This window comes from Bufo gargarizans, chromosome 11 (genome assembly GCF_014858855.1).
Source record: "Bufo gargarizans isolate SCDJY-AF-19 chromosome 11, ASM1485885v1, whole genome shotgun sequence".
Taxonomy (NCBI): Eukaryota; Metazoa; Chordata; class Amphibia; order Anura; family Bufonidae; genus Bufo; species Bufo gargarizans.
In genome coordinates this window covers 65,944,332-65,957,478 of record NC_058090.1, presented here as the reverse complement: position 1 = coordinate 65,957,478, position 13,147 = coordinate 65,944,332, and the positions used below count along the sequence as shown (strand labels likewise).

The window sequence follows — 13,147 nt, the reverse complement described above, 5'->3', positions numbered from 1 at the left end:
ATGGCCGCACTGTGGCCTTACGCTCCTATGCTGACCTCGGCCCATTTTGTGCCGCGCTGAACTTCCCAGTACCTGACCTCTCTGACTTGGAGATCACCACGACATCCCTGCCCGCCCCCACTTGCTTGGCGATGGGAGGTCACAAGAGACGTCGACTGCCCTCGCCAAAGTGAGGTCTGTTGACCCTGGAGGAGCGTCCCCTAACCTAGATTGGCATTCCCTGAACCCGAAGAAACAACTCCCCATCGCTGATGAACTCGGCGTGCCTGGACATTCTCTTTTTGCCCTTTTTTTGGGGGGGGGGGGGGGGGGAGGGGGGGGATGCGACGACTTCACTGCTATAGCCCACTCAAGCCCTAGGAAGATATAATGGTGGCGTAGTCACAGTCTGTTTGTCACAATTGTTTTTCCTTTTTTGTTCTTGACCTATTGGTTCTGCTCAGGTTATCTCCCTCCCCTCTTGGTGGGGTTCAGTGAGTCCGCTCTGCTGGCTATTGGTCCAGTGGGGTCGGTCCCTTTTCACACTATTTTTTAGTCTGTTTATTCTACGGATATAGTTCATTTGTTTGTTTCTATGAAGTCTTGTGATGTCAGTGTCTTCCCCTACTCCCTATCGTTTCATATCCTCCCCCTCCCATCCCCTTCCTCCTTCCTGCCTTTTCTTGCTCCCACTCTCTCTTACCCCACAGAGAACAGTCTGGAAGAAGCCCCCCACCCCCTTGTGGTCACCTCCCATTCTTCTGCTGCTACCTTCATAGCCGGTAAGACACCTCGCTACTCACTCTACCTCAATGGTTAGGTGTGTCATGTCAAGGGACTAGCTCCAATGACAAGAGGCATTTGGTGCTCTGCAACCTAAGGAATGCTGCCTCCAAGCGTGCTCCCCAGGTGGTAAAAGACACAGCTGGCTGCCCCCAATACCACCCTGACGCGAATGCTCGATGCTTTCGTGATTACTACTCCAAACTGTATAATCTTGCTTATAATCACTCACACACATCCCCACTACCCCGCATACAGAATTACTTATCCTCTTGTAAATTGCCCAAGCTCTCCCCGAAGGCGGTCACCTCTCTGAACAGCCCCATATCAGCCGTGGAACTAACGGACGTGATTAAAGCTCTCCCCCTGGGCAAATCCCCGGCACCTGACGGGTTCACGGACTTGTGCTACAAAATGTTTCAACCAGAACTCTCAACCTGCCTTCTGGCCTTAATTAACTCATTTCTACTGGGCTCACTAATCCTGCAGTCTATGCTGTCATCCCATATTGTAATCATCCACAAGACAGGTAAAGACCCTAAGGACTGCGCTAACTATAGACCGATTGCCCTTCTTAACGCAGACCTTAAAATTTTCACTTGCATTCTCGCTGCTCGCTATGGCGAACGCTCCACGTGCCATCCTGCGGCGGTCCAGCAAAGGCTGCAGCTCGCTACATAAAGACTTGATAAAGGGGTCATGCACCACGAAACACGTAGTCTATAAATAAAACAGGATTAATATCATGCCTGGTTGTAACTCTGCGCCCGTTGTTGCCCACAAGCCTGCTCGACTTTTATGGTCCAGTCTTCTACACAATGCGTCTAGCCAGGGTCCGTGACTTCAGGTCCATGAAATGTCTCACAGAGTCCCTTAACAACACTGTGCAACAATTCCAAGAGATATGGCTACCCTAGGATACATACCTGGCATCCCCCTAATGGTCTCTCCCCCTCCCCTACCTTCCCTGCTCTTACTCCCTCTTACCTGTTCCTTTCCCTTTGTGTTCTGTCAGTTGTCTTATCCCTAGTCCTGAGTTTTATGTGTTACAACTTTGGGTATAACTGTGGAACCTGTACTGCTGTACGCAATTTTTTATTGTGTTTTTTCCCACTTTGATGGTCTGCCAAATGACTGTATGAGCTATGTCGTACCATTTCATGTTTTTCCTTTTTTCATTTCTCACTTTGGAGATCATTTCATTTTCAACTTGCTTAAAAGGGGTTGTCCGGGTTCAGAGCTGAACCCGAACATATCCCCTTTTTCACCCAGGCAGCCCCTCTGAGATGAGCATCTAACTAGTATTCGCATTATAAGACGCACTGCCATTTCCCCCAGCACTTCCGTTATTTTTGTTGTTTTACTCCTCTAACAGGGGTGGAATTTTGTTGAGGGAAATACAGTTTTTGTGGTTTGTTATACATATGAACTTGGTTTCTGTATGCCAATACACTAAAGACATTTTACCTAAAGTCATAAGAGAGGAAATCAGGATCCAGCCTGCCTGTACTCTTTGCATAGAAACACGACTGTTTTGGTTTGCAGAGCACAGAAGGTCTTCGGCCAAACTCATTATTGCCTGAAACAACCATATTGAAAGAGTTAATTATTATTTTTATGTACCATGCTACCACCTAACTCTTGTAGCATGACATCATTGGTGGGAATTGGACCGCCAGGATGCCTATCGATTCATGAATGAATGAGTAGTGACTCAGAGGTCTAACCCCCACCAATCATTAAATGATGGCATATATGACCCTTTAATTAGCAATTTTGACACAATTCAACAAAATAGACACTAGGGTCAAAAATAAAAATAAAGTGATCTATATTAACAGCAGTTATTAAACACATAATATAAGGCATAATTATTCACCAATACAAGTCAACATTTATGAGACACACATTAAATCAGAAATTATAACGTGGGGTCTACATGGACAGATCTTTGCTTTTCATGTTCAGTACAGTGTCATTTTTCTTGTTTTGTCTTTTCTGAACTTTTCAAACGCCATCAAGATGTGTGGCCTGTGACTAAGGCTTTTTGGATTTAACCTCTTACAGACACAGGGCGCGTCGGCCAGTGATCAGAACAGGGTGCCTGCTGAAATCATTCAGCAGGCACCCTGTGAAAATGCCGAGGGGGGTCCTGTGACCCCCCCCCCCCATATCGGTGATCGCTGCAAACCAACTCAATTCAGACCTGCGGTTTGCTGCGTTTCGGGGTCATTTGGGACTCTGGTGACCCGATGACCCGGAATAGGAGTGTGATCAGTGCTGTAATATACACCACCAATCACCCTTCGTAGCTCCTTTTTTTTTTTTTTTTTTTTTTTGTGTGTGCAGCACCCGGATCTGAGGGTGTCTGAGGTCCACAGTACCCTCAAGCTGTGCAACCCCCGACCCCCAGGGGTGCTGCAGCTTCCCCCCCCCCCCCCCACCATTTTTGGGGGCGCAAGCGCTTTTTTTTTTCTTTTAGTAGGTGCGCTGACTGTGGCTGGCATGCTTAGCCGTAAAAGAGCATCCGGCCACTGTTAGTGCATCGCCCACCCCACCGCGATTGAAGTGTTTTGGGGGGTTTTTTATACCACTTTTTGGGGCTTGCCCCAAAAAATTTTGTTTTATATTATTTTTTTTTGTTAGGTTAGGGTGGGCTAGGGTAGGGTATACGTAAAAACACCCCCCCCCCCCCCCCACACACACACTAAATAAACTTTCTGAATGTCATTATGAATACTTTAAGGGGTGCAGTTTTCATAATGGGGTCATTTATAGGAGATTCCTAACATAAAGACCCTCAAATTCACTTTAAAATTTTTGAAATTTTCATGACAAATTTGAAAATTGCTGCTCAACTTTGAAGCCCTCTAACGTCTTCAAAAAGTATAAACATGTCAACTTTATGATGCCAACATAAAGTAGACATATTGAATATGCAAATGAATATATAATTTATTTGGCATGTCCATTTTTCTTACAAGCAGAGAATTTCAAAGTTAGAAAAAACTAGATTTTTGTGAACTCACCTGTAAAATCTTTTTCTCGCTTAGTTCATTGGGGGACACAGGACCGTGGGTATAGCTGCTTGCTGCCACTAGGAGGCGCCACTAGGCTGAAAAGTGATAACTCCTCCCCTGCTGGCTATACCCCCTCCAGCCTGGAGAGAGCATATCAGTTTGTGCCCAAGCAATAGGAGTAGGAGAAAAAAAAAATCATACGGTAAACAACCCAATAACTGACAATTGCCAGTCGGGCAAAACCAGAACTGAGGACCACCGACCGCCATCATTTGCGGCAAACAGAACTCACTGGGCGAGAAAGATTTTACAGGTGAGTTCACAAAAATCTTGTTTTCTCGCTTGTATCATTGGGGGACACAGAACTGTGGGACGTCCTAAAGCAGTCCACGGGGAGGGAAACAAATCACATGCCCATGGAGAAAACGCCCTTGAGGATGCGTAATCCACTGCCGCCTGCAAGACCTTGCTGCCCGGAGCAGCATCCGCCGATCCTTAGGAAGGCACCCGGTAAGACTTGGTGAACGTGTGCCCGGAAGACCAAGACACTGCCTTCTACAACTGGAAAGCTGATGCATGGAGGAGATGAACCCAAAAAGCGCTGACCACTGGTCGGGCAGACTATAACTCCGCTGGGTGGTGTTTTGACCCGGGAGCGGAATTCGAGCAACTGTTAAACAGATACCTGGAAAACATCCCTTTGGAGGCCGTCAAGCTTTGACAAGGACCTCCAGGAAAACCAGATAAAAGTACGTACGGCGGTAAGCGCTAGTCCTGGACAAGGAAACCTCGGAGGCCAAATCACATGGCTGATGGAGAGCTCGCTAGTGCGATAGTCAGAACTGTATCCAATTGTAGTGTAATTACCCCACCAATGGAGGGGGATAATGCCGACTGTAAGCACAGTACTCAGTGGTAGTGCAATCACTGCACCTATGAAAGGAAGAAACATACAGTAATTACTGTATCCCGAGGTAGTGCAAGTACACCACCTATGGAAGGAGGTAATGCACACGGCAGGAACTGAATCCAATGGTAGAGAAATTACGCCCCTTATGGAAGGGGGTAATGCATATGACGAGTCCTGTACCCGGTGGGAAGTGCAATTACTCCACGTAAGGGGATAATGCGTATGGAAAACACTGCAACCAGTGATAATGCCATAACGCCACCTATGGAAGAGGCTAATGCATACGGACAGTACTGTACCCAGTGGAACTGCAATTCCGCCACCTACGGAAGGGGGAATGCCTATGGCTGGCACCTATTGAAGGAGGTAATACATAAGTTAAGTACTGTATCCAGTAGTAGTGCCGCCTAAGGAAGGGGGTAATGCATACAACCAGTGCTGCTGGCTAGCATGGACACAATCTTGGAAGATTGAACCGGATTCAAGTCTGAATAACTGACCCCTCGAGGGAGGAAGGGTTCCGAGCGTGACCCTAGGAAGGAAGGGTGGGGGTGCGGAGGTGAGCAAGGAGGAAATATGTCCTGCTCTGACCCGCTCGTGCGCCGTTCTACCTTTCAGCAACTAGCCCATGGCAGCTGCAGGCTGCGCCGGTGGTGGAATAGGAACTTCTACAGGTCCACTTAACCGGATTGCGTAGGCGTTGCTTTATCAACCAAACAACCCTGGAGGGTGGATTGGGAACTTCCAGAGGTCCTCCATTGGATTGCGCAGGTGGTGAAATATCAACCAGACGACCCAGGAGGGTGGATTGGGAATCCTTCAGATGTTCTTCACTGGATTTGCGCACGTGGGGAATTATCAACCAAACGGCCCCGGAGGGCAGATTGGTAAACTGTGAGAGGTCCTCCACTGTCCGGAATAGGGCACAGTAAGGGTGGTCCTGCGGTGATGTGGGCTGAGGGAGGCAGAACCTATATGGGTCCACCTAATGGACAAGAGGCAGGAAGGGGTTAAACTCTTACATAGTAAGGCACAATGCCTGCCACTAGGAACCCCGAAAAGTCTGGTGTCTGTCTCAAAGAGGTGGCTGGCCAGAAAAGGTTAACCCTGCCTTGCGGACCGGGGGCAGAGTTCAGCGTGCTCTGGGGGAGGGCAACAGCTAGGTGCCTCCTCCCCATACCTGGGAATTAAGTTGTGGCCTAGTAGGCTGCAAAACCGGGATCTAAAGTTTATTGCGCGGCCGACTGGGAAGCACTGCCGGTCGGCTGCCCAGAGAGACCTGGACTGGAGTGCGGAATGCGTGGATGCCCACCAAACAACACAGTGCAGGCCAGGGAAAAAAAGGACAGGTAGGCCCGAATGCAGCCGGGGCCTAGATTGTTTGTGGCACCCGGCCGACCGCCGCGGGCCCCCTGGCATGTCAGACCTGCCTCAGGGGCGCTTACCTGAATAAAGTGCCCACCCGGCTGACCGCTCCCCGGTCAGCCGAAGGAGGGGACCCAACATGGAGCACAGAAAGGCGCCCACTGCAGTTTACCGGCCACGGGGGCCCACTCCGCAGGTCAGAAAAATGGCGCAGGCCACAGGGCCTAAGGAACAAGATAGGAGAACCCTAAGAGTTTTACACATAAAGAACACTCACTGTGTTCGCTCTCCAAAACCGTAGTGGGGGAGGGGGGGGGCTGATACTCACCCAATCCGGACTACTCACCCCATCTTCATCCTCTTCTCTTCACCCCTCCTCAGATTACCAGCAGGGTCACCTCTTCAGCAGCTGGCACTCGAAGTGGCAGGAGACTGGAATGTCGGGGAAGTTTCGCCGGATCCAGGTGACCCTTTGGCTGGCTGGAAGCAGGGGAGCTGGGCTGCCCTAGTCCATTTTTGCTTCTTGGGGAGGTCGAGCGGTGAGGGATTCCAACACCGGTCTAGCTCCCAGGGTAGACAGAGGGATAGGCGCCTCTGTTTCCCCTACCTAAAAGGGAAAAAGATAAAACAAGAAAGAAAAAATAAGAAAAGGAAGCCGACCCTGCTAAAGCAGGGAGGTCTGCCTCCTGCAACACTAAGCTAAAAACTGACATGCTCTCTCCAGGCTGGAGGGGGTATAGCCGGCAGGGGAGGAGTTATCACTTTTCAGCCTAATGTCGTCTACTAGTGGCAGCAAGCAGCTATACCCACGGTCCTGTGTCCCAATAATACGAGTGAGAAATGCAAAATTTTCCAGTTTTTCATGAAATTGCGGCATTTTTTACAAAGAAATTAGGTAAGTATCGGTGAAAATGTACCACTAACAAAGTAGAATACAGTATGTCACGAAAAAAAAAACAATCTCGGAATCAGTATGATTATGATAAAAGCATCCCAGAGTTATTAATGCATAAAGTGACACTGGTCAGATTAGGAAAAAATGGCCTGGTCCTTAAAGAGGACCTTTCACTAGAATAAAACATCTAAACTAACTATACAGACATGGAGAGCGGCACCCAGGGATCTCCCTGCACTTACTGTTATACCTGGGCGCCGCTCCGTTCTCCCGGTATAGCCTCCGGTATCTTCATAGTTAGGCTCCACCCAGTGGAACCTGCTGGCGTCTCATTCTCCCATGCTGTAGCGCTGGCCAATCTCAGCGCTCAGCTCATAGCCAGAGAGGCTTTTTTTTTCTCTCAGGCTATGAGCTGAGCGCTGCGATTGGCCAGCGCTACAGCATGGGAGAATGAGACGCCGGCAGGCTCCCCTGGGTGGAGCCTAACTATGAAGATACCGGAGGCTATACCGGGAGATACCTTTCTGCCCAGCCGCGCCCCAACTGTTGTTTCCTAGCATCGCCCAGCTCATTATTATTCACTGCGCTGGGTGGCTTTTACAGTCCCAGATCCTGTTACATCCCGTGCATGCCCAATTGAAACGTATGGGCATCGGCCTCACTTGTACCTTCTGCGTGTGCGCCGGCTCTCTCCTCACAGGCACTCCTATCCAGCGCTGAAGGTACAAGTGAGGCCGATGCCCATACTTTTCAATTGGGCATGCGCGGGATCTAACAGGATCGGGGACTGTAGAAGCCGCCCAGTGCAGTGAATAATAATGAGCTGGGCAGCACTAGGAAACAACAGTTGGGACGTGGCTGGGCACAAAGGTATGAGAAAAAAAAAAACTTGGGCACAAAGGAAGGTGATTGACATATGAATATAAAGTTGATTTTACATGGTTTGAAATGCGGACAGAGGGTACTCTTATATGATTGGAATACACTTTAAAAGAGCTATGACTGCATAGGAATATCTAAATATGTTTATAGGGCCTGTCGGTGTCCCTTTAAATGGAGTGAGGAGTCTTATAGGCCTGGCAATGCTCCTTTGGAATTCTGGGAAGCAGTTATGCAAATAAGCTGTTAACAAGCTCTGCCTCAAATGTTCCATACAAAGTATACAGGAGTATGTGACTGTAAATAATATTACAAGTGATGACCAGCATGGTTTACCAAGGACAGAAGTCTAACCCGATTAGTTTTTATGAGGAGGTGAGTAGTAGCCTGGACAGAGGGGCGGCTGTGGATGTAGGGTTTCTGGATTTGGCCATGGCTTTTGATACTGTCCCTCATAGACGCTTAATAAGTAAAGTATGGTCTATTGGCTTGGAAAGTATAGTTTGTAATTGGATTGAAAACTGGCTGAAGGATCATGTCCAGAGAGATGTGGTCAATGATTCCTATTCAGAATGATCATGATCCCAGGTTATAAGTGGTGTACCCCAAGGTTCAGTGCTGGGCCCTTTATTAGTTAATTTATTTATAATGATATCGAGGATGGGATTAATATCACCATTTCTATTTTTGCAGATGACACTAAGCTGTGTAGAACTGAACGGTCTATGGAAGATGTCCATATACTACAAGCTGACTTGAACATTTATTCATACAAAAAATATGGTGAAAAGCTGTTCCATGGAAAATGCGCTCATAAGGGGACACTGCCTCCGATTGGAGAGGAAAAAGTTCAGTCTCCGGAAGCATCAAAGCTTCTTTCCTGTAAGAACTGTGAAGCTGTGGAATAGACTTCCTCAGGACGTAGACTGTTTTAAAAAGGGTTTAGACGAATTCTTAAAAGTAAACAACATTAATGCTTATGAAAATGTGTAGAAATCTGAGTCTCAATTCCTTCTGGGATTCGCATCCCCACCTATCCCTTGGTTAAACTTTATGGATTTATGTCTTTTTTTCAACCATATTATTTATGTAACTATAAAAATAAAAAAAATTATCAGAGAGAAAAAAAATAACACAATTCCTCCATCATTTTTTGATTTCCATTTTTCCAGTCTCCACTATGTGTTAAAAATTCAACAATAACCTAATTCTGTCGCTCAGCACAATTACAGTTTATCATTTTCATACTTTGCTACATTTTTTAAAAATTGCTTTGTCTCACAATATTTTGACACCCATAACTTTTTTATTTTTTGTGGACAAACCTGTGTGAGGTCTTGTTTGTTGTGTGGAAAGCTATAGTTTTTATTGGAACCATTTAAAGGGTTTCTGTCACCTGACAAATGGGTATAAAGCTGGCTGACATTAGCAATGTGTTAATGTCAGCAGAACAGGTTGACAGGACCACGCAGTGCTGCTCTCCTCCCGCTGGCCGTGTCTACTGCAAAAATCTCTGGCACAGTGAGGAAGCCAGCAGCCGCCGAGCGTCCTTCCCTTACTGCGCCTGTGCCAAATACCGAACAGCGCAAGATTTACACTGCAGACACGACCAGCGGGAGGAGAGCAGCATTGCCCTGGCCCTGTCAATCAAGAGAAGAAGGGCGTGAAAAGAGGTGGACAAACTGAGCCTCTAGGAGCAGGAACAACGACCCCCCTGCTCCTAGAGGCTAATTAGCATATTATAAAAGTTTGTTTTTCTCAATAAAGGCTTTAGGCAGTGAGATGGCACTAATATAGTTATGTTCAGCTGACATTAGCACATCGCTAATGTCAGCCAGCTTTATACCCATTTTTCAGGTGACAGAAACCCTTTAAGGAAACATAAAATGATTCCAGCTTTTTTGAAAGGTGCGGTAACCAAAAAATGGCTAGTTTGATACTGGGATATTTTTTTCAGACAGCATTCACCGTGTAGCATAAATAACACAATATTTTAGTCTAGTCATTTTCAGATGTGGTGATTTTTTATGTGATAAATGGGAAAAGGGTTTTCTAAACTTTTAATCCTTTTTTTATTTTTAAAAACTTTATTAACTTTTTTAGCCCCCCTACAGGACGTGAACCTGCAATCACTTGATCACTTGTAATACACGCTGCATTGTATTGTTATTTTACACGACAGGCTGCAATTTATACTTGGAATAAGAATTCAATGTGTCCCGCAACGAGTCTAGGAAAATCCTGCAGACAAAACATACAGGGCATCTATCACTCTGAGCCGCTGGTCAGGGACTGACTGACTCCAGCCAGCCTAGTCAGGGCGGTTACTCTGTCTCTGACCAAACAGGAAAAAATCTCTGGGGAGCCCATGATGGAGCAACTTTTGGACTATTTAATAAGATTGTCTATGAAAATGAACAGAAAAAATAACGCCTTGTGATGTGACCATTGCAAGGAAGGCTAGTATACAGAGGTGCCAGGCAGCCTCCTAGAAGGGGATCAGTTAGAAAGACTGTCCAAGACATCCTGTAGGGGGAGACCTATGCAGGTAGACTTCGCCACATACCCAGATTGTGCCCAGACCAATTCTGAGGAGCAAAGCAAGAGTATGTGGGTACCCAGATAGCATACCAGAACAACCCGGCAACAAAAGAGTATGCTGCCTAGAAAAGGAAAGCACTCTGCAACAGCATAATTACTCCATGTTAGACGGCGACAAAATGGTCAAAGCTGACCGTTTCTGCTGAGTGCAGGCACATGACTCCCATCCAGGTTAGAACCCAGCTGAAGCCTACATAACTTTCTGCATTATCCAATTAAAACATCCTCCTTTGATAGCCGCAGACGTAGCAGTTACAGTGATTAGCATGGTTTGGCTAATTAAAGCTGCAGACTGGTGGCTGCATAGGATGCAGCACATAGATATCAGACCCTATGAAACGCAAATGAGTGTTAATGTAACAGACTCCATCTTGTCCTGAACACACTTTTCCAAACTTCTTAAGAACATTCCAAACACAAGATGTGGGGAGGCGGTGGTGGGTTTCAATACTAGTTAAGACTGTCTAGGCCACAGGGCAGGAAGACCCTGTCCACACACATACCACTATAGTTTGCACTGTCCTAATTTCATGCATTGTTTCTCTGATTTCATAGTTTTTCTTCAATTAATGCACAATCCATTTTGAGTTGATGCCCCAAACAGTTCTGACCATGCCAAAGTGCCCTTTATGATATCGCACTTGTCTAGTAAGGCTCTAGCATAGGCAAACCCTATCTGGGAGAAGAGTGATCACCAATAACTAACAAACTTTTCTAGATACATTCCGGAGAGTTTTCAATAAACCAGGCTAAACTATCTCTGCCGTTTCCTTATTATTATGCCTATGCCAAGGCTCATGCACTGTTGGCCAATACGCAATTTAGTTCTGAACCCTTGCCTCGTTTCTGGCCTGCAATAATAAAGCATTGGTTGCAGCCTGCTGGTAGGGGCTCTCCTGATGAATTAAAAATGAGCTGGTAGATCGAATATACCTACCTCCCTGGATGCCCTGATAAATAGCTACTCAGAATGATCTGCGGTTCCGGAAGCATGCCAAGGAGGTGGTGAGAGAAAGAAGACCCTTTCAGCTGGCCCCAACATTTCAGAAGTTGCTGCCTCCTTCTTCTCCTCCCTCACCAGATACTGTGCCTGAACCTATGCAGGTGGATAGAGTAATGCTGACAGGAGGAGGAGTGTAGCCACAGAAGTACCAATGGTCTGTGTTTGTACTGTGGAGGCAATGGTCATCTTGTCCACAGTTGTCCCCTGAAGCCAAGAAACTCCAGAGTCTAAGAAAAGTAGGAGAGACAGCTCTGGGTAAATAACAGTCCTTTCCAAGATTGTTTTGCCAGTGATGATATCCTGTGCTGGTACTCAGTTCACTGTGTCGGCCTCCTGGATTCTGGTTCAGCACAAAGCTTTCTGCATCAAGCCATAGTGGACCAGTATTGGATACCTGTTCACCACCTAGAAAGAACCCTCGTGGTGATGTCCCTGGATGGGAAGGCTCTGTCTGAGTACATACAATTTATCACCGTGCCCTTGGATCTGCAAGTGGATATACTCGACTGCTTCTGAAGTCATCAAGTTCCCTGTTGCTTGGGCTGCCCTAGCTTCATATGCATAATCCAGTTCTGGATTACAGTTCCGGTCAAATACTATGTTGTGGATCAGCTTGTCGTTTCAAGTGCTTGGTGTCTGTTCAGCCTACTTGACCTCCACCTGTACCTCAGAACCTGCAAGGCTTACTAGTAGCATATCACTATTCTGCGGACGTCTATGACATGAAGGAGGAAGAGTCCGTGCCATCACATCGTCCTCATGATTGCCCAATTGACATGGTTCCTGAGTCCACACCTCCTCATGGTCGTATATATCCAATGTCTCCTCCGGAGACTCAAGCTATGTCTTTGTATATAAAAGAAAACTTAGAGAGTTCATCTACAAATCTTCTTCCCCAGCTGGAGCTGAATTTTCTTTGTCAAAAATAAGCATGGGTCACTGTCCATGCATTGATTATCGAGGTCTAAACAAAATTTTAATAAAGAACAAGAAATCACTACCTCTAATGCCAGAACCTTTTGATTGATTATGTAGAGCCAAAATCTTCAAAAAACTAGATTTATATGGGGCCTATATTTGATCCGTATTTCCAAAGGCAAGGAGTGGAAAACAGTCTTCGATGCAATGTCTCCAGTTTTTCTAGAGTTCATGAACAACATCTTCAGGAAACTCCTCTGTGTGTGTGGTGGTGTATCTTGATTTCTTGAGAAAAACTACTGTCTTTTTCCATCGTTATATAATTTCTGAACAGGGTCAACAGATGGAAACAGAAAAATCTGCCAGATTAAACTGGCCTTGTCCATCTGGTCTATGGTCAATCCAACTAATCCTGGGCTTCGCAAATTATTATAGACAATTCATCTCTTACTTCTCCCCTCGCACCTATATCTGCCCTGACCGGCACCTAGACTCCAGAGGCAAAATCTGCCTTTCAGACTCTGAAACAGTCCTTTTCCTCTGCTCCAGTCCATCATTATCCTGATGCCTCCAAGCAGTTCCTTTTGGAAGTGGACACATCTTCCACAGGTGCAGGGGCAGTTCTGTCTCAAAAGGCTTCTTCAGGTAGGATGGTGACATGTGGGTTCTTTTCTAAGGTCTTTTCTGCTCCTGAACATAATGACTCTATAGGTGACGAAGAACTACTGACCATAAAGATGGCATTGGAGGAGTGGAATTATCTTTTGGAGGAGAACATAGATGCTTCGGTTCTT

General features: G+C 46.4%; 1 protein-coding gene across 1 annotated transcript in view; it reads right to left on the bottom strand.

Annotated features, from left to right (window-relative positions):
• Positions 1 to 13,147, bottom strand: part of HEATR5A (HEAT repeat containing 5A) — a 154,185-nt gene that overhangs the window by 115,524 nt on the left and 25,514 nt on the right. The window contains exon 10 of the mRNA XM_044271730.1: positions 2,230 to 2,341. Coding sequence (XP_044127665.1) covers positions 2,230 to 2,341 — 112 coding nt within the window. The remainder of the gene's footprint in view (positions 1 to 2,229; positions 2,342 to 13,147) is intronic.